The 27,311-nt window shown below is 40.0% G+C and overlaps 1 protein-coding gene across 1 annotated transcript in view; it reads right to left on the reverse strand.

Moving 5' to 3' along the window:
* Nucleotides 1-2,212: 2,212 nt before the first annotated feature.
* Nucleotides 2,213-27,311, reverse strand: part of LOC124596190 (nucleoside diphosphate kinase homolog 5-like) — a 52,981-nt gene continuing 27,882 nt past the window's right edge. The window contains exons 2-3 of the mRNA XM_047135235.1: nucleotides 21,482-21,794; nucleotides 2,213-2,412 (exon numbers count right to left, since the gene is read on the reverse strand). Coding sequence (XP_046991191.1) covers nucleotides 2,213-2,412; nucleotides 21,482-21,794 — 513 coding nt within the window. The remainder of the gene's footprint in view (nucleotides 2,413-21,481; nucleotides 21,795-27,311) is intronic.

Genomic DNA, 27,311 nt, shown 5'->3' on the forward strand with positions numbered 1-27,311 from the left:
CTGCTGTGAGTGCCGGGACTGGATTGAGTTCCACGTCATGTTTCCACGAAGTGTTTACAGTGAGTCTCCACGAACATTTTGTTTAGTTTTTCCCACAGTTAATGAGCCTCATTTATTTGCATATGAACTCAGTGTTATGAACATTATATCTTCACCAACACTTCATTTCTTATCCTTTGTAGCAGTTAATCAGAGTTTGATTGTGTGTCAGTGTTCCCGGGCCAACATCTGTACACTTGATCTGAAGCCACTCATTACTACAGACAGTTCCTGCACAGTGCTGCTGGGCACTGCTGTTCTAGCAGGCCATGTGGGAATGCACCCACATGTGCCCCACAAGCTGCTCATGATGACACACACCACTGTCTTCATGCTCACATTGATGTCATGCATCGCCGCAACCACACTTCCGCTGTCATCACAAACGCTTGAGTTTGGCAGCCTCTGACAGCTGTACAGCAAATTCAGATAACACAGTCAACAGGCTGACATTCATCCATGCATGACCCCGCACAAAAGTACCATTAGGCCAAAGCCCAGCAACAATGCTATGCTGAGAGGCATGCAGAACACAAAGAGACAGACCAGTGTGAGCTATCCACTGTTACTCAGTGGACATCTGCATCATTCTGCGATCTCACCAGCCACAGTTCACGTGGGTTGAGCATTATGCGTTCCCCACTGTTGCAGATACAAATCGGACAGCTGCCACTCATTTGCCATGTTTCTCATGGCCACAAGTTAAGTGGCATCCACAAGACAAGAGAACATTTGCATGCTCATCTAGACAAGCATCCATTGTCTCCCATCTCCATGAGTCTGGTCTGCATACTCAATCCCTGAGGAATGTATTCCCTCTATGATCAGTGATCAAGCCGTTTGCCATGCTCATGTGATTGCTGACACAGGCATTTCCAGTTTATTTATAATAACTTTTTGGGTATTATATTGGTGTGAATAAATGTGTTTTGCATAGCCATGTGTGTTCAGTTACTGTCACCATTGCCTACAGGTTGGACCTAGTGCAGGGGCTCGGCAGTAGGCTGGCCGACAGTACAACAGTTCTGAAAGCAGCAAAGAACCCCGTGTTGCTCACTTCAGTATTCTGGGAATATGCTATTGCTATAGCTCGCAAAGCCTTCTATTCCATTTAGCTGTCACAAAATTGGCATATCCTATAGGATGGGGTAGTGGGAAGGAGTGAGTGGGGGAGGGGGCAGAGAGGATTAATGACCCATCTGAAACCATGGGTGATCACTGTATACAGGAAGTGTCACTATCACACTAATTGTGGAAACTGAGTTCTGTGGGCTTTCAGGTGTCGTTAACAGTCACAAATTCTCTGAAGATGGCTGAAGTTATCACCGCAGTTATGACCATTACATCAGTGGCGGTGAGTTCTTAAAAGAGGGGAGAAATGTAGGTACACTGCTGTCTCTCAAAAAATGTGCCAGTTGCTACAGAAATTACAATGGTGGTTGTCCAGTCTTATGTGATCATTCCTCCACATTTGTCACAGCGTGCACCATGGAATGGATGTCCACAGCACAAACTATGTCTTTGTGACCAAAGGTTGAGATGAATGGCTAACCATGAATGGATTACTGCCATTTTTGTAATGTTAGTCACATGTATCCCTGTTTCAATGATTATCATGCTATCCTGTGTTTACTAATAAGATGGTCCATGCTGTGCTGTTGATCTAATCATGTATAAACTTGGCACTGTATGGTTTTCATATGTTGAATATCTCCTCAGTGAATCTGAATGTTGAAAAATACACTGCTGACATCTAACACTTTGCCACTACATGTTGACTGGTCCCCTGTACCCATTAGGTTACTTGGATCCCACCCAGAACATTCCATTACCATAAAAAGCCATATCAGTTTCTGTTAATTGCTTCTAAAGCCTCCATTATTGTCTATGAAGACTTTTCATCCAGATTTGGATTGTACTCAAGTAAAACAGCAGATTGTCTCCATAGCTCAGTGGTCAGCATGCTTTGCTGCTATAAGTTTTGACTTGTAAGTAAAACAGCACCTAACACTATGTATTGTGAACTATCTTGTGTAATTATTATTTTATTGATTACAGAACAGAGCTGATGCATTTGCTATATTGTTATCCTTCACATCACATTCACAGAAAAAAAATTTTCTTACGTCTTGTTTTAGATTGCAAGAAGATATTTATTAAATTACATTGTGGTTTAGGTTGGTAAGTTAGACAAGATTTCATTTGTTTTGGGTCTGTTGGGATTATGCGTGAGCAGCCAATCTGCAAGCCATATCACAGGATCTACAGGTTTCACTTTGCAAACAGCAGTCAATCCTTCAACCAAAGTAGGGTTTACTTTTTCTGCCAAGTAGAATGTTGGATGGTGTCCTTTCAGTGTAGATTCCAACATCACTGTAAAGAGGAAGCAACTGAAATAAGTATATGGTAAGTATGTAAACATGTGCATTAGATTAGAGATTAGATTAGATTAATACTTTTTCCATAGATCATGAATACAACACTTTGTAATGATGTGGCACATGTCAAATATTAACAACACTATTAAATTTACATCTGAGTTTTCTAAGGTTGATAAAGTCTATGTTTTTGATGATCACTTAAATGCACAGTCATACATATCAATCATCTATATGCAGACAGTAGCCTATATACCATAATCTTGTAAAAGTTGTTTGAATATAAATGCAATTTACTTTTGGTAATACTCTGTATTATTCAACTTTCTATCAGCACAATATCTTAGACCAAAATTATCAGTATTAACTGTATACTGATTGTTATGTAATATATATAATACTAACCCAGAAGTACCTAAAGTAACTTATATTACAACCACACCATACACTCAGTAGGCAGAAAACCCGTATTGTCTTTGCAGTCAATGGAAAGTAGAGTCAGTACTAAAGCATCAATAGTTGCAGAAACTTATTAAGAATTTCAGTATGTATATTACTTCTATAGGTATTAAAAACACAGAATCTAAGTTGCATATTTCCATTCACTAATAAGTTACAGAATATGTTTAGAGGAAATCAGCTTATAGCTTAATTTGCATTGTTTTATGTAATATATTTTCTGATTGAAAAGTATGGCAATGTGCTGGCCAGTTATATTATTTTATTTTAAACAATAAGCTACCTTTATTTTTATTTTACTTTATTTTATTGCTTGCAGTGATTTATACTTAACAATTTTTCAGTCTCTCTCTCTCTCTCTCTCTCTCTCTCTCTCTCTCTCTCTCTCTCTCTCTCTTTCTGATATTAAACAATGAGAAATTCTTCTCTGGAGTACTGTGAATAGTAAATAGTGATTTATACACTTATTAATCATCTTATATGGGTACAGGAGACACTACAAAAAATTAGCAGTGTAGTTTGTTTGTAGTTAATGAGATGAAGCATTATTCTACAGTTAATAATTTATATCCTCATAACAAACATTTATATTTTCATAATAGGTTGATCAGTGACATCCTGCTTAAATTTTGTTTGTCATTCATGATCTGTTCCAACAAGTAATAACACTTCTGTTTCTAGAATATTAGCAAGCTTCTTGACAAAATAGATCATGGGTGAATGGCTGGATCTCTGTGTCAATGGACACAGTATTTTGGCAAATGACCACATTGCCGTCATCAAATATGCCAAAAAATTAAATGACTAGGAACTGGCACCAGGCATGGGCCTCATACAGAATGCCAGGTAGGAGAGAGGAGATATAATTCTGGTGCCAATTCCTAGGAATTCAGTTCATCGGTGCACTTTATGATGGTAATGTGGTCATTTGCCAAAATATTGTTCCCAATGGACACGGACTTCCAGCCAATCAACCATGAACTATTTCTTAACTAATTATGCCAGGAGAAACTGAAGAAACACATCACGTACCCCTACAGGGAGAAGATGTATCACAGCATGAAAAGATTTGATAAGCTGCACCACTGGAAAAGCCATCTGCTGACTTCCTTTGGACTCATTATAAGATGCTATGAAATTTGACAAGGTAATGCATCACATCAACTTGGTGGCAGCCAGAAGAATGCAGAAATGTGCCAGTGTAGCCATGTTACAGGAGAGAGTATGCCTTGAGTATGCCTCACTCTTCAGGAAGAGGGGCAGCAGCCTTTTCAGTAGTTGCAGGGGCAACAGTCTGGATGATTGACTGATCTGGCCTTGTAACTAACCAAAACGGCCTTGCTATGCTGGTACTCCGAACGGCTGAAAGCAAGGGGAAACTACAGCCGTAATTTTTCCTGAGGGCATGCAGCTTTACTGTATGGTTAAATGATGATGGCGTCCTCTTGGGTAAAATATTCCGGAGGTAAAATAGCCCCCCATTCGGATCTCTGGGCAGGGACTACTCAGGAGGACATCGTTCTCAGGAGAAAGAAAACTGGTGTTCTACGGATCGGAGCGTGGAATGTCAGATCCCTTAATCGGGCAAGTAGGTTAGAAAATTTAAAAAGGGAAATGAATAGGTTAAAGTTAGATATAGTGGGAATTAGTGAAGTTCGGTGGCAGGAGGAACAAGACTTTTGGTCAGGCGAATACAGGATCGTAAATACAAAATCAAATAGTGGTAATGCAGGAGTAGCTTTAATAATGAATAGGAAAATAGGAGTGAGGGTAAGCTACTACAAACAGCATAGTGAACGCATTATTGTGGCCAAGATAGACACGAAGCCCACACCTACTACAGTAGTACAAGTTTATATGCCAACTAGCTCTGCAGATGACAAAGAAATTGAAGAAATGTATGATGAAATCAAAGAAATTATTCAGATAGTGAAGGGAGACGAAAATTTAATAGTGATGGGTGACTGGAATTCGGTAGTAGGAAAAGGGAGAGAAGGAAATGTAGTAGGTGAATATGGCTTGGGGCTAATAAATGAAAGAGGAAGCCGCTTGGTAGAATTTTGCACAGAGCACAACTTAATCATTTATTTATTTATTTATTTATTCTTTGCCCATGGACTCCAGCTGAAAATCCAGCTGAGAGTATTGGGTGTGTCATACAATATCCTATTAACATCAAACTTGATTTCAATATATATATAAATGAAACAAATGATTAAACAGAAATAGTCCATAATCATACAATGTTTCACATTATATGTACACACAAATAAAAAAAAAACATACAGAAATGATAATTTTTACAAGTACATTTCAGTAATGATGTATTTAAACACCATCTTAGTATTCACTCAAACTGTATATACATTTCTCTGTGAGATATAGTTTCAAATGATTTTTAAAACATTTTAGATCTGTTTCTTTTTTAACGATTTTGGGGAGTTTATTAAAAAACCTCTTGCCTGCTTCTTCTGGGGCAGTCATAGACAGTTTTAGATTTCTCTTTATCATGTAGTAATTTTCATTTCCTCTTGTACCGTGTTTGTGTACATCTTTATTTAGGAGGTGTTTATCACTTGACCTTACCACCATTATGCTTTGGTATATATACAGTGAATATACTGTCATAATATTATAGTGTACAAAAGCTTGCCTACAGGTCTGTCTTGGTGGTATTTTTGCAGTGCATCTCACTGCCCTTTTCTGAATTGTGAATATTCTTTTTAGGTAGCCAGCTTGTGCATTTCCCCATATATGAACTGAATAAGACAAATGTGGGAAGACAAGTCCATAATACATTGATCTGAGGACTTTATGATCCACAGTCTTAGCTGTTTTATGCATAGCTAACACTTGGTTCAAGAATCATGAAAGAAGGTTGTATACATGGAAGAACCCTGGAGATACTGACAGGTTTCAGATAGATTATATAATGGTAAGACAGATATTTATGAACCAGGTATTAAATTGTAAGACATTTCCAGGGGCAGACGTGGACTCTGACCACAATCTATTGCTTATGAACTGTAGATTAAAACTGAAGAAACTGCAAAAAGGTGGGAATTTAAGGAGATGGGACCTGGATAAACTGACTAAACCAGAGGTTATACAGAGTTTCAGGGAGAGCATAAGGGAACAATTGACAGGAATGTGGGAAAGAAATACAGTAGAAGAAGAATGGGTAGCTTTGAGGGATGAAGTAGAGAAGGCAGCAGAGGACCAAGTAGGTAAAAAGACAAGGGCTAGTAGAACTCCTTGGGTAACAGAAGAAATATTGAATTTAATTGATGAAAGGAGAAAATATAAAAATGCAGTAAATGAAGCAGGCAAAAAGGAATACGAACCTCTCAAAAATGAGATTGACAGGAAGTGCAAAATGGCTAAGCAGGGATGGCTAGAGGACAAATGTAAGGATGTAGAGGCTTATCTCACTAGGAGTAAGATAGATACTGCCTAGAGGAAAATTAAAGAGACCTTTGGAGAAAAGAGAACCACTTGTATGAGTATCAAGAGCTAAGATGGCAACCCAGTTCTAAGCAAAGAAGGGAAAGCAGAAAGGTGGAAGGAGTATATAGAGGGTCTAAACAAGGGCGATGAACTTGAGGACAATATCATGGAAATGGAAGAGGATGTAGATGAAGATGAAATGGGAAATATGATACTGCGTGAAGAGTTTGACAGAGCACTGAAAGTTCTGAGTCGAAACAAGGCCCTGGGAGTAGACAACTTTGCATTAGAACTATTGACGGTCTTGGGAGAGCCAGTCCTGACAAAACTCTAGCATCTGGTGAGGAAGACATATGAGACAGGCGAAATACCCTCAGACTTCAAGAAGAATATAATAATTCCAATCCCAAAGAAAGCAGGTGTTGACAGATGTGAAAATTACCGAACAATCAGTTTAATAAGCCACAGCTGCAAAATACTAATGCGAATTCTTTACAGACGAATGGAAAAACTAGTAGAAGCCAACCTTGGGGAAGATCAGTTTGGATTCTGTAGAAATATTGGAACACGTGAGGCAATACTGACCCTACGACTTATCTTAGAAGCTAGATTAAGGAAAGGCAAATCTACATTTCTAGCATTTGCAGACTTAGAGAAAGTGTTTGACAATGTTGACTGTAATACTCTCTTTCAAATTCTGAAGATGGCAGGGGTAAAATACAGGGAGTGAAAGGCTATTTACAATTTGTAGAGAAACTAGATGGCAGTTATAAGAGTCGAGGGACATGAAAGTGAAGCAGTGGTTGGGAAGGGAGTGAGACAGGGTTGTAGCCTATCCCCGATGTTATTCAATCTTTATATTGAGCAAGCAGTGAAGGAAACAAAAGAAAAATTCAGAGTAGGTATTAAAATTCATGGAGAAGAAGTAAAAACTTTGAGGTTTGCCGATGACATTGTAATTCTGTCAGAGACAGCAAAGGTACTTGGAAGAGCAGTTGAACGGAATGGATAGTGTTTTGAAAGAAGGATATAAGATGAACATCAACAAAAGCAAAATGAGGATAATGGAATGTAGTCGAATTAAATTGGGTGATGCTGAGGGAATTAGATTAGAAAATGAGACACTTAAAGTAGTAAAGGAGTTTTGCTATTTGGGGAGCAAAATAACTGATGATGGTCGAAGTAGAGAGGATAGCCAGCCGGAGTGGCCGTGCGGTTCTAGGCGCTACAGTCCGGAGCCGAGCGACCGCTACGGTCGCAGGTTCGAATCCTGCCTCGGGCATGGATGTGTGTGATGTCCTTAGGTTAGTTAGGTTTAATTAGTTCTAAGTTCTAGGCGACTGATGACCTCAGAAGTTAAGTCGCATAGTGCTCAGAGCCATTTGAACCATTTTTTAGAGAGGATATAAAATGTAGACTGGCAATGGCAAGGAAAGCATTTCTGAAGAAGAGAAATTTATTAACATCGAGTATAGATTTAAGTGTCAGAAAGTCGTTTCTGAGAGTATTTGTATGGAGTGTAGCCATGTATGGAAGTGAAACATGGACGATAAATAGTTTGGACAAGAAGAGAATAGAAGCTTTCAAAATGTGGTGCTACAGAAGAATGCTGAAGATTAGATGGGTAGATCACATAACTAATGAGGAGGTATTGAATAGGATTGGAGAGAAGACAGGTTTGTGGGACAACTTGACTAGAAGAAGGGATCGGTTGGTAGGACATGTTCTGAGGCATCAAGGGATCACCAATTTAGTATTGGAGGGCAGCGTGGAAGGTAAAAATCGTAGAGGGAGACCAAGAGATGAATACACTAAGCAGATTCAGAAGTATGTAGGTTGCAGTAGGTACTGAGAGATGAAGAAGCTTGCGCAGGATAGAGTAGCATGGAGAGCTGCATCAAACCAGTCTCAGGACTGAAGACCACAACAACAACAACAACAACAACAACATGCCTTACTCTCTGGTGCCTGGATTTGACCATTAAAGGGCCACTGAAATAACATCTACAGCTGGCCGACCAGTTCAGTTCCTGGACATGGGAATAGAGTGATGGTGTCACCTGGGACACAGAAGAATCCATATGAAGGAAGGTAACTAGACATCAAACATCAAAACCTGAGTGTGTATCAGAAAGAATACCTCTTGATGCTGCCTGAAAGGCCATCATAAGTTTCATGGCCAAGCTACTGGATAGGGGTCATGGTTTCATTCCCTGGTATACCAACATATTCCCACGCTAAGTACCTGATGTTGAAAAATGTCCACGTCATATTCCCAGCTTCATGGATATTGCTGTCTTAACAACTGTAGGGTTGGTGATTCTGACATCCTTATGAGTGTCAATGTTGTCTCTTTTCATCAGAATGCCTTTGCAAATTTGACAGAGACATACTTTTCAGACAGGTCTTGACATTGACATACTTTCTTTTCAATGGTGGTTACTACTAGCGGACAGAAGGCGTAGCTGTGGGGAGTCCACCTTCACCTTTTGTCACCAACATGTATGTGGAACACTTCAAGGAGGAAGCCCTAAGAAACCAAATGGAAGAGATCAGCGGAATGATTTTCTTAAGCATCTTAGTTTCATACAACAGAACATCAACCTATAACAGAAGCTGGAGATGTTGAAGTGTTTCTTTTTCTGGATGTCCTGGTAAAAAGAAAAGAAGAGCTGACAGCATGTTGGGCCACAGCATGTATTGTAAGAGCTGCCACCACCAGGCACAGAGAAGCAGCATTCTCAAAACACTGGTACACAGAGCTTGCACCCTCGCTGACAATGAGAGCCTCAACCCAGAACTGGAACATACGAGGAAAATGTTCCGAGAAAAGTGCTGCCCTTTATTCCATTTCATGGTGCACTATCCAGGGAGACTGGATGCATTCTTTGGAAAGTGGAAACTGTCTTCTCTACACCATATAAAACACAGGCACTATTTGATAGAAATTCAGGGTCTATTAGATCGCCTGCCAGTGAGGCCTGACTTGCACTGGCCAAACTGAGCATACTGTCAAAGATCATTGCTGAGAACACCAATGGCACATCAGGCCGCATCAGCCTAACAGGTCAGCAGCTGCAGAACATTGCCTTCCAGAATCACACTGGAGAGATTATGACCATACGAAGGTTCTGACACAGATGTCTAACTTCTGTGACTATGTAACTAAAAAATTTATTGAGATTTAAGCAAGGGAGCCACTGATTGCTACATACTTAGTAAGGTCTTGAAATCCAAAATAAGTCTGGGTAAGAAGAAGAAGAAGAAGAACAAGAAAGAGATATCCTACAATGAGCTGACCTCAGGGATAGGCAGAGCCACAGCAGAGATGCTACCAGCATGTATCCCTAGGCATGAACCCCAGATGAAATGATTTGGTGGCTGGAAGAAGGGAGGAGACATTGGACATATGCTCGTACCTGGGTGCAGACCTCATGCTGAATGCCAGGTAGGAAGGTGGAGATATAAACCCAGCATCAGCTCTTAGGCATCCAGTTGGTCAGAGCACCTGATGATGGCAATGTGGTCATTTGCTGAAATATTGTACCTGTTGGACACTGACATCCACCCATTCACTTGAGATTTATTTCATTACGAATTATTCAGGAGAAGCTGAAGAATAACAGTTAGCTTCTTATGTGGTGGACCAAGCTTCATGTTCAGAATGGCCTTATCTTTAAGTCTATTAGTTAGTTATTTGCATGTTCCAGGACTTGTAATTGCAACCCCTCACCATTATATGGAATGAGTCCCTTTTACAATTGAAGTACAGCCTCTCAGTGAAAAATATTACAGACTGCTGACCATTTGCATTAGCATTTAAATGTGTGTTATTTTTTTTTTTTTACATGCATAGATGTGATTTAAGTTTTTGTTTGAAGTTGATTTTATTATCCACTAAATTCTTAAATACTATACATCACTCGGTAGGTGGTCAAAGATTTTTTATGGCTGAATGTTTTACTTCTTTCTGTGCCAACTATGGCTCAGTGGTGTACAGTGTAAATAATTTCTCCTTCTTCTTCTCCTTTTCCTTCTCCTTCTCCTTTCTTCATTATGCCCAATTAAAGAGCACATGTGAACTTGTTACCTTGGTCTGACAGTTTCCTTTTACTCTTGTCATCCCAAAATCTCTTCATGATATCTCTTTGTTGTTTCTCGATTTCCACTGTTTTCCATGATCCTTCTCTGTGAATGTGTGATTTGCAACTAGGATTCCAAAGGCTTTACACAATCTAATGGTATCTCGTGTGGCATTCATTTCTCCCAAGTCCTACATAATTGCTTCTAATCAAGTAATTTTCACCTATTATAAAATTTATTATATTACATAGGTTTTTAGTTAATCTAGTGTTGTCCATTCGGCAGCTGCAACCATAGAACTCCACAAATCTTTTATATATTGCATCAGTGAACTTATCTACTGTTGTCTATATGTCTGTAGTTTTTCTTTTAACCCACATGCCATTTATATTAATAGAGGCCATATTTTTTCTGAGAATTTTGCACTCTTCCTTTTCAACTTCATAAAATTTTGAGTGGCCTCCTAGAGATGTAGTTTCTGAAACATATAATGCTTCATGCAATACAACTGTGTCCTAATGCTGAAGTTTCACATTATGAGACATTACTTATTTATCACAGTAATTCCATATTATGCTGTATGCTTTCTAGAATTTAATGGCTCTTTCTAAATTGGGGATTTTCTGATGTTTTAATGCAATTTGTCCATTAAATGAGTCTTCTTATGTGATATTTGAAGGCCTGTCTTTGATGGTATCTTGTGTAACTCCTCTATGGCATAATTTGTTTCAGCATTAGTCTTAGTGAAGATAACTAGGCTTGATTGTAGTACTTGCATCATCAGCATAGAGAAGTATTTCTGCTTCTTGTCTACATGATAGAAAATTATTTATATATAACAAGAACCCATTATCAATCCTAGTGGTACACCTGAAGTCATTTTTCCTCACTCTGAAGATACTATTTCATTGTGTACACTTTCTGAGTTATTTAATGCAACACTCTGCATCCTTTTAGTCAGGCAGGATGAAAACCAATGTCCATAAGGTCTCTGATACTTTAAAATATAAGTGGTGTATTATGATTCTCGCATGCATAAATTTTTCCAGTACCTCCAAGGAGGAGTTAAGTAGTGAGACTGGTTGGTAATCATTAATATCTGTCGTACTATCTTTTCTGTAAAGGGGTTATATGTTGCGTATGTGAGTGGATACTGTAGTAAACCTATAATACACGAGACCAGTCCAAGTAATGCAAATATGGCTTTATTCATGAAGCACTCAACAATAATGGAAAACAAACTTCTGTGGATCCTCAAGTAGCAAGATACAGTACACTAATGTGAACGGCACCCTGAAAGGACATACAAGAGAAGTCAGTCAGCACTGCTCTTGCACATACATGTATGAGGCACTGGCAGATGGCATGGTGAAGACCTTGCTCTGTGCATGCCTCCCGCAGGTGGCCTCCAGTGGCCGGCGCAAGCTGATACAGTCGGTGGCCAATTCAAACACACATGCACGACAAAACCACACTCAGTGCACTCATAATCAGATGCACTAATCGCAGGATGTAAAAAAATACATTGCATATATATGAAGAAGGGATTTTAGCACTTTGCCTGAGACATTTTCAACTCCATGACTCGTTTTGGTTCTGAGGGAGTTAATTGCATTCTTAATTTCTTTCTCAGAACATGAGGCGATTGTAATTGTCCTTATGTATGAGGCACTATTTTCTGCATATGTTTTATTGTTCTATTCCTTGAACTGTCCATGCCAGTTTTCTGAGCTGATTCAAGGAAGTGATTATTACATACCTGACTTCTTTCATTTATTATTTGTCTGTTTTCCTTCATTACAAAAGTCAGCACATTTCTTAACTACTTCTCTGTTTTTTATTTATTTTTTTCCTACGATCACTTTCCTTCACACTGCAACCAAGATTTTTGATCACTTATCCAGTAATATAAAATGTCTGATAGCAACGTAAAATTTGAAAACAAACTGAGAAAGTTTCTCTTTGATAATTCCCTCTCTTCCATAGAAGAGTTTGTTACAATGTAGTGTGTAAAAGTTAGTGGGCAGGAATTAATAACTTTGTCTGTCTTTTGTTTAAGGAATAAAAAATAAACACTTGTAAATGATCAGCATGTACACTCCTGGAAATGGAAAAAAGAACACATTGACACCGGTGTGTCAGACCCACCATACTTGCTCCGGACACTGCGAGAGGGCTGTACAAGCAATGATCACACGCACGGCACAGCGGACACACCAGGAACCGCGGTGTTGGCCGTCGAATGGCGCTAGCTGCGCAGCATTTGTGCACCGCCGCCGTCAGTGTCAGCCAGTTTGCCGTGACATACGGAGCTCCATCGCAGTCTTTAACACTGGTAGCATGCCGCGACAGCGTGGACGTGAACCGTATGTGCAGTTGACGGACTTTGAGCGAGGGCGTATAGTGGGCATGCCGGAGGCCGGGTGGACGTACCGCCGAATTGCTCAACACGTGGGGCGTGAGGTCTCCACAGTACATCGATGTTGTCGCCAGTGGTCGGCGGAAGGTGCACGTGCCCGTCGACCTGGGACCGGACCGCAGCGATGCACGGATCCACGCCAAGACCGTAGGATCCTACGCAGTGCCGTAGGGGACCGCACCGCCACTTCCCAGCAAATTAGGGACACTGTTGCTCCTGGGGTATCGGCAAGGACCATTCGCAACCGTCTCCATCAAGCTGGGCTACGGTCCCGCACACCGTTAGGCCGTCTTCCGCTCACGCCCCAACATCGTGCAGCCCGCCTCCAGTGGTGTCGCGACAGGCGTGAATGGAGGGACGAATGGAGACGTGTCGTCTTCAGCGATGAGAGTCGCTTCTGCCTTGGTGCCAATGATGGTCGTATGCGTGTTTGGCGCCGTGCAGGTGAGCGCCACAATCAGGACTGCATACGACAGAGGCACACAGGGCCAACACCGGGCTTCATGGTGTGGGGAGCGATCTCCTACACTGGCCGTACACCACTGGTGATCGTCGAGGGGACACTGAATAGTGCACGGTACTTCCAAACCGTCATCGAACCCATCGTTCTACCATTCCTAGACCGGCAAGGGAACTTGCTGTTCCAACAGGACAATGCACGTCCGCATGTATCCCGTGCCACCCAACGTGCTCTAGAAGGTGTAAGTCAACTACCCTGGCCAGCAAGATCTCCGGATCTGTCCCCCATTGAGCATGTTTGGGACCGGATGAAGCGTCATCTCACGCGGTCTGCACGTCCAGCACGAACGCTGGTCCAACTGAGGCGCCAGGTGGAAATGGCATGGCAAACCGTTCCACAGGACTACATCCAGCATCTCTACGATCGTCTCCATGGGAGAATAGCAGCCTGCATTGCTGCGAAAGGTGGATATACACTGTACTAGTGCCGACATTGTGCATGCTCTGTTGCCTGTGTCTATGTGCCTGTGGTTCTGTCAGTGTGATCATGTGATGTATCTGACGCCAGGACTGTGTCAATAAAGTTTCCCCTTCCTGGGACAATGAATTCACGGTGTTCTTATTTCAATTTGCAGGAGTGTAGTTACATTATTATGAAATGAGCTTTCAGCCACTACCAGAGACTGTGATCTTTATGTATGAATTGCACTTGTGTGTGTGTGTGTGTGTGTGTGTGTGTGTGTGTGTGTGTGTGTGTGTGTGTGTTTTGTCTGCTTTCAATGAATGACGGCCTTGTTGGCCGAAAACTCACTTTCTGACAGTCTTTTTGTTGTGCCTATCTGGATTTTCCATTGTTTGATCAGCATGTAGCCATATTTACAAAATAATTTGTGATGTCAGTATAAAAAGATTCATTCCACATCATTACGAATCATCATGCATAAGTTCTGTGGAACACGAAACTGACTAACTACAGTACCATATTTTTTGTAATGTGAAATAATAACAATTTCATTTTTGTTGCACATGGTACTTTGATTTCTTGTAATCAAAGGATTCTTTAATGAGTTATTAGTTCCACACTGTTTTCTTGTGAGAGCAGCTGCTAAACATTGATAGAAACCCATTTATAAATACATCAAATTCATTAATTACTCTTAACTGTTTCTTTAACATCACTTCATTGCAATCAGATAAACTGTTTAATATAGCTGGTTATGCCTCGTTGTCAGAGAGCCTGTTCCCTACTGAATATACATCCATACAATCTACATCTACATCTACATCCATACTCCACAAGACACCGAACGGTGTGTGGCGGAGGGTACCTTGAGTACCTCTATCGGTTCTCCCTTCTACTCCAGTCTCATATTGATCATGGAAAGAAAGATTGTTGGTATGCCTCTGTGTGGGCTCTAATCTCTCTGATTTTATCCTCATGGTCTCTTCGCGAGATATACGCAGGAGAGAGCAATATACTGCTTGACTCCTTGGTGAAGATATGTTCTCAAAACTCCAACAAAAGCCCGTACCAAGCTACTGAGCGTCTCTCTTGCAGAGCCTTTCACTGGAGTTTATCTATCATCTCCGTAAGGCTTTCATGATTACTAAATGATCCTGTAACAAAGAGCACTGTTCTCCGTTGGATCTTCTCTATCTCTTCTATCAACCCTATCTGGTACGGATCCCACACCAGAGAGCAATATTCAAGCAGTGGGCGAACAAGTGTACTGTAACCTACGTCCTTTGTTTTTGGACTGTATTTCCTTAGGATTCTTCCAATAAATCTCAGTCTGGCATCTATCTGCATTACCGACAATTAATTTTATATGGCCACTCCATTTTAAATAACTCCTAATACCTACTCCCATATAATTTGTGGAATTAACTGCTTCCAGTTGATGACCTGCTATATTGTAGCCAAATGATAAAAGATCTTTCTTTCTATGTATTCGCAGCACATTAAACTTGTCTACATTGAGATTCAATTGCCATTCCCTGCACTGTGCGTCAGTTCGTTGCAGATCCTCCTGCATTTCAGTACAATTTTCCATTGTTACAACCTCTTGATATACTACAGCACCATCCACAAAAAGCCTCAGTGAACTTCCGATGTTATCCACAAGGTCATTTATACAGGGTGTTACAAAAAGGTACGGCCAAACTTTCAGGAAACATTCCTCACACATAAAGAAAGAAAGTATGTTATGTGGACATGTGTCTGGAAGTGCTTACTTTCCATGTTAGAGCTCATTTTATTACTTCTCTGCAAATCACATTAATCATGGAATGGAAACGCATAGCAACAGAACGTACCAGCGTGACTTCAAACACTTTGTTACAGAAAATATTTAAAATGTCCTCCGTTAGTGAGGATACATGCATCCACCCTCCGTCGCATGGAATCCCTGATGCGCTGATGCAGCCCTGGAGAATGGCGTATTGTATCACAGCCATTCACAATACGAGCACGAAGAGTCTCTACATTTGGTACCAGGGTTGCGTAGACAAGAGCTTTCAAATGCCCCCATAAATGAAAGTCAAGAAGGTTGTGGTCAGGAGAGCGTGGAGGCCATGGAATTGGTCTGCCTCTACCAATCCATCGGTCACCGAATCTGTTGTTGAGAAGCGTACGAACACTTTGACTGAAATGTGCAGGAGCTCCATCGTGCATGAACCACATGTTGTGTCGTACTTGTAAAAGCACATGTTCTAGCAGTACAGGTAGAGTATCCCATATGAAATCATGATAACGTGCTCCATTGAGCGTAGGTGGAAGAACATGGGGCCCAATCAAGACATCACCAACAATGCCTGCCCAAACGTTCACAGAAAATCTGTGTTGATGACGTGATTGCACAATTGCGTGCAGATTCTCGTCAGCCCACACACGTTGATTGTGAAAATTTTCAGTTTGATTGCGTTAGAATGAAGTCTCATCCTTAAAGAGAACATTTGCACTGAAATGAGGATTGACACATTGTTGGATGAACCATTCGCAGGAGTGTACCCGTGGAGGCCCATCAGCTGCTGATAGTGCCTGCACATGCTGTACATGGTACGGAAACAACTGGTTCTCCTGTAGCACTCTGCATACAGTGATGTGGTCAATGTTACCTTGTACAGCAGCAACTTCTCTGATGCTGACATTAGGGTTATTGTCAACTGCACGAAGAATTGCCTCGTGCATTGCAGGTGTCCTCGTCTTTCTAGGTCTTCCCCAGTCGCGAGTCATAGCCTGGAAAGTTCTGTGCTCCCTAAGACGCCGATCAATTGCTTCGAATGTCTTCCTGTCGGGACACCTTCATTCTGGAAATCTGTCTTGATACAAACCTACCGTGCCAAGCTATTGCCCCGTGCTAATCCATACATCAAATGGGCATCTGCCAACTCCGCATTTGTAAACATTGCACTGACTGCAAAACCACGTTCGTGATAAACACTAACCTGTTGATGCTACGTACTGATGTGCTTGATGCTAGTACTGTAGAGCAATGAGTCGCATGTCAACACAAGCACCAAAGTCAACATTACCCTCCTTCAATTGGGCCAACTGGCGGAGAATCGAGGAAGTACAGTACATACTGACGAAACTAAAATGAGCTCTAACATGGAAATTAAGCGTTTCCGGACACATGTCCACATAACATCTTTTCTTTATTTGTGTGTGAGGAATGTTTCCTGAAAGTTTGGCCGTACTTTTTTGTAACACCCTGTATATATTGTGAATAGCAAAGGTCCTATGACATTCACCTGCAGCACACCTGACATCACTCTTGCTTCGGAAGACTTCTCTCCATTGAGAATAACATGCTACATTCTGTTATCTAGGAACTCTTCAATCCAATCACACAATTGGTCCGATAGTCCATATACTCTTACTTTGTTCATTGAACGACTGTGGGGAACTGTATCAAACGCCTTGCGCAAGTCAAGAAACATGGCATCTACCTGGGAACCCATGTCTATGGTCCTCTGAGTCTCATGGATGAATAGTGTGAGCTGGGTTTCACACAATGGTCTTTTTCCAAACCCATGCTGATTCCTGCAGAGTAGATTTCTAGTCTCCAGAAAAGTCATTATACTCGAACATAAGATGTGTTCCAAAATTCTACAACTGATTGACATTAGAGATATAGGTCTATAATTCTGCACATCTGTTCGACTTTCCTTCTTGAAAAAGGGGATGACCTGTGACCTTTTGCAATCTTTTGGAATGCTACACTCTTCTGGAGACCTTCGGTACACCGCTGCAAGAAGGGGGGCAAGTTCCTTCGCGTACTCTGTGTAAAATTGAACTGGTATCCCATCAGGTCCAGCGGCCTTTCCTCTTTTGAGCGATTTTAATTGTTTTTCTAACCCTCTGTCATCTATTTCAATATCTACCATTCTGTCATCTGTGCGACAATCTAGAGAAGGATCTACAGTGCAGTCTTCCTCTGTGAAACAGCTTTGGAAAAAAACAATTAGTATTTCGGCCTTGGTCTGTCATCCTCTGTTTCAGTACCATTTTGGTCACAGAATCATACTTAAAAATGGTATCATATCTATTTTGTCATCAGTAATTATTAGTTTGCATAATAATTACAACAAAATAAATTTATAAACATATATTGAGCACAGTGAAAAATGAAATGTGTTAAAGATCCATTTCTTTTTATATGCAATTCTGACAAAGCCAGTTTGTTGTGGTGACTGTTAAATATCTTTCCTTGATTTAGTTCACAAATTGCAAAACCTTCTGAAACTTTCGTACTAATTAAGGCCACAGAAGCATGGTCGTTTCTGAATGTAGGTCTACTTCTGACCAAAAAGTGATTCTGCTTTCATAATGAAATATTTTCATAAAACTTTTGCTCTGCTGTTTCACTCCCTTGGGGGGCTAAATTTCCAAAAATGCTGAAATGCATTTTTTTTTTTTTTTTTTTTTAGTTTCTGATCAAGAAACCAAATACCAATTTCCCCATTGCTAGATTCAAAATTACCTTACTTCAAAAAACCTGTCATCTCCTATTTCAACCCTTAGGGGATTAAACTGTGCTTCAGTATAAGATCAACACCCTCTCCAAATTTCAAGTTTCCATCCTTTGCAGTTTGGGCTGGGTGATGATGAGTCAATAAGTCAGTACATTTCCTTTTATGCGTAAGGATAGATAATTTATGCTTTGGTTTTCTGATGTAATGGACATCCACAAAGATCTCTTCACTGCAGGTCTAAGGTAAAAGAAATGTGTATAATCTCAACTCATCTATTACCATTCAATCAGAATATGCTAAGTTAAACACTCTAAAGTTCAAAGTAATTTTAAGATTGATCATGGTCTCACATAACATTTATTGGCTACAGCCATTTGTTGTGCTCTAATTCTTTGTGGAATAGGTGTCTTTAGTTTCAAAACTACACTCCTGGAAATGGAAAAAAGAACACATTGACACCGGTGTGTCAGACCCACCATACTTGCTCCGGACACTGCGAGAGGGCTGTACAAGCAATGATCACACGCACGGCACAGCGGACACACCAGGAACCGCGGTGTTGGCTGTCGAATGGCGCTAGCTGCGCAGCATTTGTGCACCGCTGCCGTCAGTGTCAGCCAGTTTGCCGTGGCATACGGAGCTCCATCGCAGTCTTTAACACTGGTAGCATGCCGCGACAGCGTGGACGTGAACCGTATGTGCAGTTGACGGACTTTGAACGAGGGCGTATAGTGGGCATGCGGGAGGCCGGGTGGACGTACCGCCGAATTGCTCAACACGTGGGGCGTGAGGTCTCCACAGTACATCGATGTTGTCGCCAGTGGTCGGCGGAAGGTGCACGTGCCCGTCGACCTGGGACCGGACCGCAGCGACGCACGGATGCACGCCAAGACCGTAGGGTCCTACGCAGTGCCGTAGGGGACCGCACCGCCACTTCCCAGCAAATTAGGGACACTGTTGCTCCTGGGGTATCGGCGAGGACCATTCGCAACCGTCTCCATGAAGCTGGGCTATGGTCCCGCACACCGTTAGGCCGTCTTCCGCTCACGCCCCAACATCGTGCAGCCCGCCTCCAGTGGTGTCTCGACAGGCGTGAATGGAGGGACGAATGGAGACGTGTCGTCTTCAGCGATGAGAGTCGCTTCTGCCTTGGTGCCAATGATGGTCGTATGCGTGTTTGGCGCCGTCCAGGTGAGCGCCACAATCAGGACTGCATACGACCGAGGCACACAGGGCCAACACCCGGCATCATGGTGTGGGGAGCGATCTCCTACACTGGCCGTACACCACTGGTGATCGTCGAGGGGACACTGAATAGTGCACGGTACATCCAAACCGTCATCGAACCCATCGTTCTACCATTCCTAGACTGGCAAGGGAACTTGCTGTTCCAACAGGACAATGCATGTCCGCATGTATCCCGTGCCACCCAACGTGCTCTAGAAAGTGTAAGTCAACTACCCTGGCCAGCAAGATCTCCGGATCTGTCCCCCATTGAGCATGTTTGGGACTGGATGAAGCGTCGTCTCACGCGGTCTGCACGTCCAGTACGAACGCTGGTCCAACTGAGGCGCCTGGTGGAAATGGCATGGCAAGCCGTTCCACAGGACTACATCCAGCATCTCTACGATCGTCTCCATGGGAGAATAGCAGCCTGCATTGCTGCGAAAGGTGGATATACACTGTACTAGTGCCGACATTGTGCATCTTCTGTTGCCTGTGTCTATGTGCCTGTGGTTCTGTCAGTGTGATCATGTGATGTATCTGACCCCAGGAATGTGTCAATAAAGTTTCCCCTTCCTGGGACAATGAATTCACGGTGTTCTTATTTCAATTTCCAGGAGTGTATATTGCATTAGTTTCATAACTATATTGTTATTAGGTAAACAATATGGGTTACTGTGTAATGAAATGAGTTCCTATGTAACATATTCAAATAATCTGACGATGACTTTGTAGCAAGTTGGAACCGGTAATGGTAACATTTGACAACTTAATTGTTGAAATAAGCTCAGACTTAATCCAGAGTATCTGTTGCAGATGCCATCAGAAGAGATCCATAATTTATGTACAGAATATTTTACTAGGTTTAAAAATGTCATACTAAGTGTAAGATTCTGACTTGTTAGACAAGTGTACTGCTATTGCCCATCAAGCAGTCATGATCATATTGGATAAAGATTTGTGGTCTCTGTCTTGGAACTTATAGTCTGAGTATATTGCTTCCAGCAAACATATCTGTTTGCCCTTATAAGTGATAAAAATGATGCCCCACTTATTACACTAGCACCTATGGCTGAAAAATTCTCTTTACTAACATGTTAAATTTAACAAGAAGTGGAGAATACACTTTCTTTGCCAAAAATAAAGTACACAGTAAAGTCATAATGTTCAACATATCACTGAAGATTAGCATTTGAGCAATTAAAAATTAAACTCACATTACTCAACACTGGCACATTATCTGAAATGTGCCTGGATGTAAAATAACATGGCTCAGACCCATAATTTATCAATTTATCAGTTTGTCAGAACTTGGTTGCTTTCACTTGCAAACAGAACACATATATTGCTCATTCATTTATTATCAATGAAAGTCCTACATCTGCATCTATACTCTGCAAACCACTGTGAAGTGTGTGGCAGAGGGTACTTCCCACTGTACCACTCAGAGCTTCTTCCAGTTCCTGTTGTGTACACGGTGTGGAAAGAATGAGTATTTAAATGCTTCTGTGAATGCTTTAGTTGGTCTACTCTTGTGTTTGCACTCCTTATGAGAGCAATACATTGAAAATGGTAGTATGTTCCTAGATTTCTTACTTAGTTCTGGTTATTGAAACTTTGAAAGTAGGCTTTCATGGGATGTTTCCCACCTGTCTTCAAGTGTCATACAACAAATAAATAGGAAAGCTGTTATTCATGCAAGTTTTTCCCATTGATGGCTCGATCAGTGGGTGTTTTCCACAAATAGAAAATTAATTACAAAGCAAATGTACTCTTTGACATTTTGTGGCTATAGTTTGCATAAGGTCCTTTATCATCACGGAAGTTCTCTCAGAAAAAGTAGAAAAACATGTCAATGTTAGGATTTAAGATTATTTCACTTTAATAAACTAATTCTCTGTGTAGCTCTGTACATGACTTTCTGCTTAGTAATGAGAATTTATACCGATAACTAGAAACATTTGACATTAAATAAACTTGTATCACATGGACTTACATTCAGGAAAAAAGAAGTGTAGCTCTTTCTCAGCCATTTCTTCAGAGTCACTTCCATTAAGTGCATTTCTTATTTCATCATCTGGATCTCCAAATTTTGCTCGAAGTGTTTTAGGGTACTCCACTCTGGCAACTTTAACACACTTTGGACCCATAAGAAGCTTCCAGTCTTCTATAGCATTTGTTTTTGTTAAGCAAAGAGCAATGACTGGGCCACTGGACATGTGTGCTACTAGTAGTGGGAAGTACAGATTCCCATAATGTTGAAAATACAGTTCACTCACCTGCTCTGGAGTGAGATGCACTTTCCTTTCCTACAGAAAACAAATATGGTTTTATTAGATGTTGTATCTTATAATTATTATATTACTACTTAATCAAGGAGATGAAGCAAGATGAGTACATTTCAGTGAATGTGATGGCAATTGAAGGATTTCAGATTTCAATACTTATTTCTCAAATGAATAAAATTAGTTTCTGGAGAATATAATTATGGCTAGTAATTAATTTAGCCGCAGCTGTTTGCCACATTTTTTTGGGCTTTGAGAAACTACAACAATCAAAAATTTTGAGCTTGTAGGTATCATTTCTCTTTAGTACATTGCATTCTGAAATGCTTAATATTTCCATTGATTTAGCAAAAGGAAAACCTATATCATGGAGACTGAAGAGATGAGGTACAGCCACAAATGTGAATATCATGTTTGACAGCATACTGACATGGTTTATACTCAAGAATCAAGATTTTTTTAAAATGAATCTTTGAAATGATTTTAATCATCTATAGCACAGCAAATAGCATCAGTGAAATAAACTCTGTAATCAATAAGTTGGAACTATAATTAGTAATTTAGAGCTGCTGAAGTATAACTGCAACAAAAAGTATTCAATGAAGCAAGCTCAGCAATCAGTAGTGTCTGAGCTCTTGGCAATAATCAGATGGCTACATCAAACTCACCACATTCGCCACAAAGAGTATTTAGTATTGCACGCACTACTTTTTATTCATAGCTCTACATTAATGGCTACAAAAAGGGAAATGAAATCTAGTAGCCTCACCAATCTTTAATTCTCTGATTGGTGTCACCCATTCCCAAAAAAGATGTATGGTAAATGCTCCTTGAATGGTGGCAATGAATGCTGACTGACTTCTCAATAGAGAACTGAATGCATGTTTGCACCATCCACTCTTTCAAACTTCTGCTGATGAAAGATTTGAACTGCTTATGAGGAAAATTTTGAAAACTAAGACAAAAGTCATTACCTGTGGTGATTTCAACACTGAAATGATCAACTAGGATGATCATGTTACAAGGACATTTTTTTAACATACTAAGACCTCTAAATTTACATTATACAAACTACAGGCCCATACAGAATAATGCCTGCTTGCATACATTATGGTTAATTTTTCTAGAGATATGTATGATGCCAGACTTGTTAGTGGAGCACTAGTAGACTATGATCCCTTAATTTTAACATTCTGCTGTGATCAGTTGTCTAAGTCAGACTCATCAGCCAGCATCAAGTCTAATGCTACATAGATAAAGAGGCCAGAAAGACGAATATATTAATCTATTTGTTGACAGATCAGCTGATGTTATCAGGGACTTATGTACAACACACAACCTGGGAAGAGCACTGGGGAAGAAGCGTCTGATTATTTTCATCAAAAAACTCACTGAAATATGGTACTATTGTTAACCATTAACCAAAATTAACCCTAAGCATAAACAGAAAAAGAAACAGCTCAAATGGTATACAGATGAGCTGGCTCATATATGCTCAGACTGTACAAGAGCCTGAGCTGGATGACACCTGATATAGAGCTTTTTCTATGATGTAAAAAGAACTACAAAGACAAACTGACCCCGGCCAAAAAACTTGCATATGGACATGCTCCCAATGAATGTAAAGCAGAATGGGAGATAATTAATGAAGAAAAGTCTCAAAACTATGCACAAGATGTAGTAGCACTGGACTCTGAAGAAGTAAACAATTACTTTATAATCTCTGTGAAGAAGCTGAAAGACAAAATTAAACAAAACGACACTTGTGCTTTAGATCTTCTTGGTGCTGAGTCACCTAAGGGATATGACTTCCAATAGAATGTTCTCACCCTCAAGACTATTATAAAAGCTGTGTGAAGATCCTCAAACCCCAGAAGAATGGACTGTTATTGGTTCTCCAACTATGTGACTAAAAAAATAATACATCTCATTTGTCAACCTCTCTATATCATCTTCAATATTTGTTTAGAATCTAGAGTTTTCCCTGATGCACTCGAACTTGCTAAACTGATAGAAATCTTTAAAAAGACAGATAAGCATCGCCCCAAAACTACTGACCAATTTCTATTTTCCCAATTTTCTCCAAAGTTTTTGGGATCTAATGTACAACTAGCTAAATAGCTATTTGGGAGGCATTATCTTCTCTCCAACAGACAGTTTGGATTCCAACGTGACAAAAATACCACTGCTACAGTCACTGAAGTTGTTAACCAGGTGTTAATTGCATTTGAACATGAAGATCTAGTATCATTATACTTTGTGATCTCTGCAAAGCCTTTGGCTGTATACTGTTTAACACCATACTTGCAAAATTGACATATTACGGCATACACAGCCCGTCTTTAGATGTAATCGATTTATATCTAAGCAACAGAAAGCAGTCTGTATCAGTCAAAAACAGATGCTCTTCTTTCAAGGAAGTTTGAATTGGAGTGCCACTGTTCATCACTGCACTTAACTCTCTGCCTAACTATGCAGCATGTAGAAGCAGATTCCATAATGTGTTATGCAGATGACACAACACTGCTCAGTACCCACCATGACATGACAAAACTGGATATGGCAACACAGGAAAAATTAGAACTAGCAATGAATTGGTTTTCTTCCAATGAAGTCCTGTACAGTTCTGATGAAACACAACAACTAATTATGAGTCTGTGGAAAGTAAATCAGTAAAGCTGTTAGGCTTTCACATTGACTGGAAATTAAGCTGGGAACAATGTATTAGCTATGTCTGCAAGAGAATTGCAAGAGTAAGCTATCTCATGTGGAAACTGATGGATGTAGTCACTGGTGAGTCTCTGAGGGTTGCATATTTTGGCCTATTTCAATCACACATATCCTACGGCAGAGTGCTATTGGAACATTCCAGCTATGTTAGTGAAATTCTGAAAATTAAAAAAAAAAAGGTCACCAGAATAATAAGCAGAGCTACACCTAAGAAACACTGTCATCCTCTCTTTATCATGCTCCAAATATTAACTTGTTAATTTATGCATATACACAACATTGCTTCATGTCAAAAGCAACATAAATGAGTCCATTGCCAGAGAGATGATACAGCCTTACAGTTCCAGAGGCAAACTGAATCTTGATATACTGAGACACAGACTCACAAAGACTACAGACTCACACAAAACAACAAACTTAATACTTTTTAATGAACTTCCACTACCTGCTTGGACATTGCTCTATAATATTTTCAAAGTTAAGGTGTAAAATTGGTTATTCTAACACCCATTCAACAAGAGTAAAAGATATGGATCCAAATTGTAAAAACTTCACTGTAAAAATTATTCTTAATTGTATATTTAATGTTCAAACCTATTCTGCCGTAAGTGGTGAATGGTGATTAAACTGGTTTATTGCCTGTTGGCTTTTGTCTCTTAACTTTGGCTGATGTTTATATAATGATTTTTCTAATATTTCACCACTATGAGTTGTTAGGATTGTCAAAGCTTCTCCCTCCACAACGAAGAGCAAGAATTCTGTTGGCATTTATTTATTTATTTTTATTTATTGTTTTTTTTTTTTTTTTGCATGGAGACACCAACTGGTGTCTTTTGCAAACGTCATAGCATTTTTTTACAAGTTTAGTACAATAATTTATTTTAGTTTAATATTAACATTCACTTAAAGAGTATAAACACTTGTCGATCAAGAAATGTTTCAGTTTCACTTTGAATAAGTTCCCTTTGTGGCACCTTATAGAGCTCGGTAATCTGTTGTACCATATTTGACCACTAATGCATGGACTATGGTCTGTTGTTTTTAATTTTGTTCTTTGTCTGTAATAGCAGTCTTTATTTCTTGTATTATAGGCATGCATATCAGAGCACTTTGTTCTTTGTTTTGATGTGTCACAAAAAATATAATTAATTTGTAAAGATACAGTGAGTAGACTGTGAGGTATTTATGATGAACAAAGATTTTCCTGCATGAATCTCTATACCCTAATCCATGGATAATTCTGATTGCTCTTTTCTGTAGGGTTAATATTCTGTTCATATGTATGTCAGCAGCACAACCCCATATCTCTATCCCGTAATCAATCTGTGCAAAAATGGTTCCATAATAAATTGTTTTTAATCTCTGATGTGGAACTTCTTTTGATAACTGGCTGATAAGATGTAATGAACTGCTGATTTTATTGCATAAAAATTTGATATGGTTTACCCATCTTAGATTTTCATCTAGGTGAATACCTAGAAATCTGCAGCCTTCTGAGTCCACTACTTCAATTCCACCTATGTTACTGATAGAGGTTTGGTGTGAGTTTGTAAGTTTAAATGGCAATAACTGAGATTTATTGATATTAACTTTCAAACCTTGATCTTGGAAATAAGTAGTTATTTGCTGTAGTCCCTCAGTTGCTACCAACGTTAACTCATCATTTTGTTTACCAAGAAATAACAGTGAGGTATCGTCTACTTAGGTTACCAATTGGGAGTTGAAAGGTTGCTCTATATCATTTATGTACACTAGGAAAAGGAAAGGGCCCAAAATTGAGCCCTGGGGTACACCTTGTGTGACTGTCTCATATTTGGACTGGAAATTAATGATCTGATTATTGATTTTGTATGTCAGCTTTGTACACTGCATGCGGTTAAATAAATATGTAGCCAGCAATTGCATGGATGCAGCATTTACATTGTATGACTCAAGTTTACTTAAAAGTAACTCATGGTTTACCGAGTCAAAGGCTTTAGTAAGGTCTAGAAATATGCCAGCTGTTTGCATTCCTTGATCAAGGGCACCATATGTTTTGTGAAGAAATTCTGTAATTGCTGTGATAGTACTATGATCTTTTTGGAATCCGTGTTGTGTCTCTGTTAGGAACTTATTTTTCAAGAAATAGTCACTAAATTGTGTCAGCAGCACAACTTCAACACGAGGAAAGTTAACAGGAGCAGGTCCAAAGGTCATGACCCTCTTTCTTGGATCCAAACCTCTTAATTTTACTGCTAAAACTGGGTAGCACTGCTACTGGGTCCTAGAAACTGTGTGGCCCCTAACAATTTTATCAACTGAAGACATAAAGTCTGAAAATGAGTCCGAGATCATATTATCGGCACTTTATTTTACAGATCCATCTTTATCACACAAACTTCTACACTTCACTATTACTGGTTTTGGTTGCTGCCATCTTCAGATCATAAAATATTCTGATGTAGTATGAATGTCAAACTAAACATATAGGTAAATAGTAAGTTCACTTACTATGTACCTACATGTTGAATTTGACATTGACACTATATCAGAATATTTTATGATCTGAAGATGGCAGTAGCCAAAACCAGTAATACTGAAGTGTAAAAGTTTTAGTGATCAAGACAGACCTGTAAAATAAAGCCCCTGACAATGTTACATGGATAAACCACATCTCATATGTTTCCAGTATACTACCAGTGAACTGTAGCCAACCATTTGCTTTACCTACAACTGAGCCTATGTGATCCTTCCACATCATATCTCTACACACTGTTACTCCTAAATGTGTACATGTCTTGACAAGTGGGTTAGAGAATTTAAAAAGAGAAA

The sequence above is a fragment of the Schistocerca americana genome, chromosome 1 (assembly GCF_021461395.2).
Source record: "Schistocerca americana isolate TAMUIC-IGC-003095 chromosome 1, iqSchAmer2.1, whole genome shotgun sequence".
Classification (NCBI taxonomy): Eukaryota; Metazoa; Arthropoda; class Insecta; order Orthoptera; family Acrididae; genus Schistocerca; species Schistocerca americana.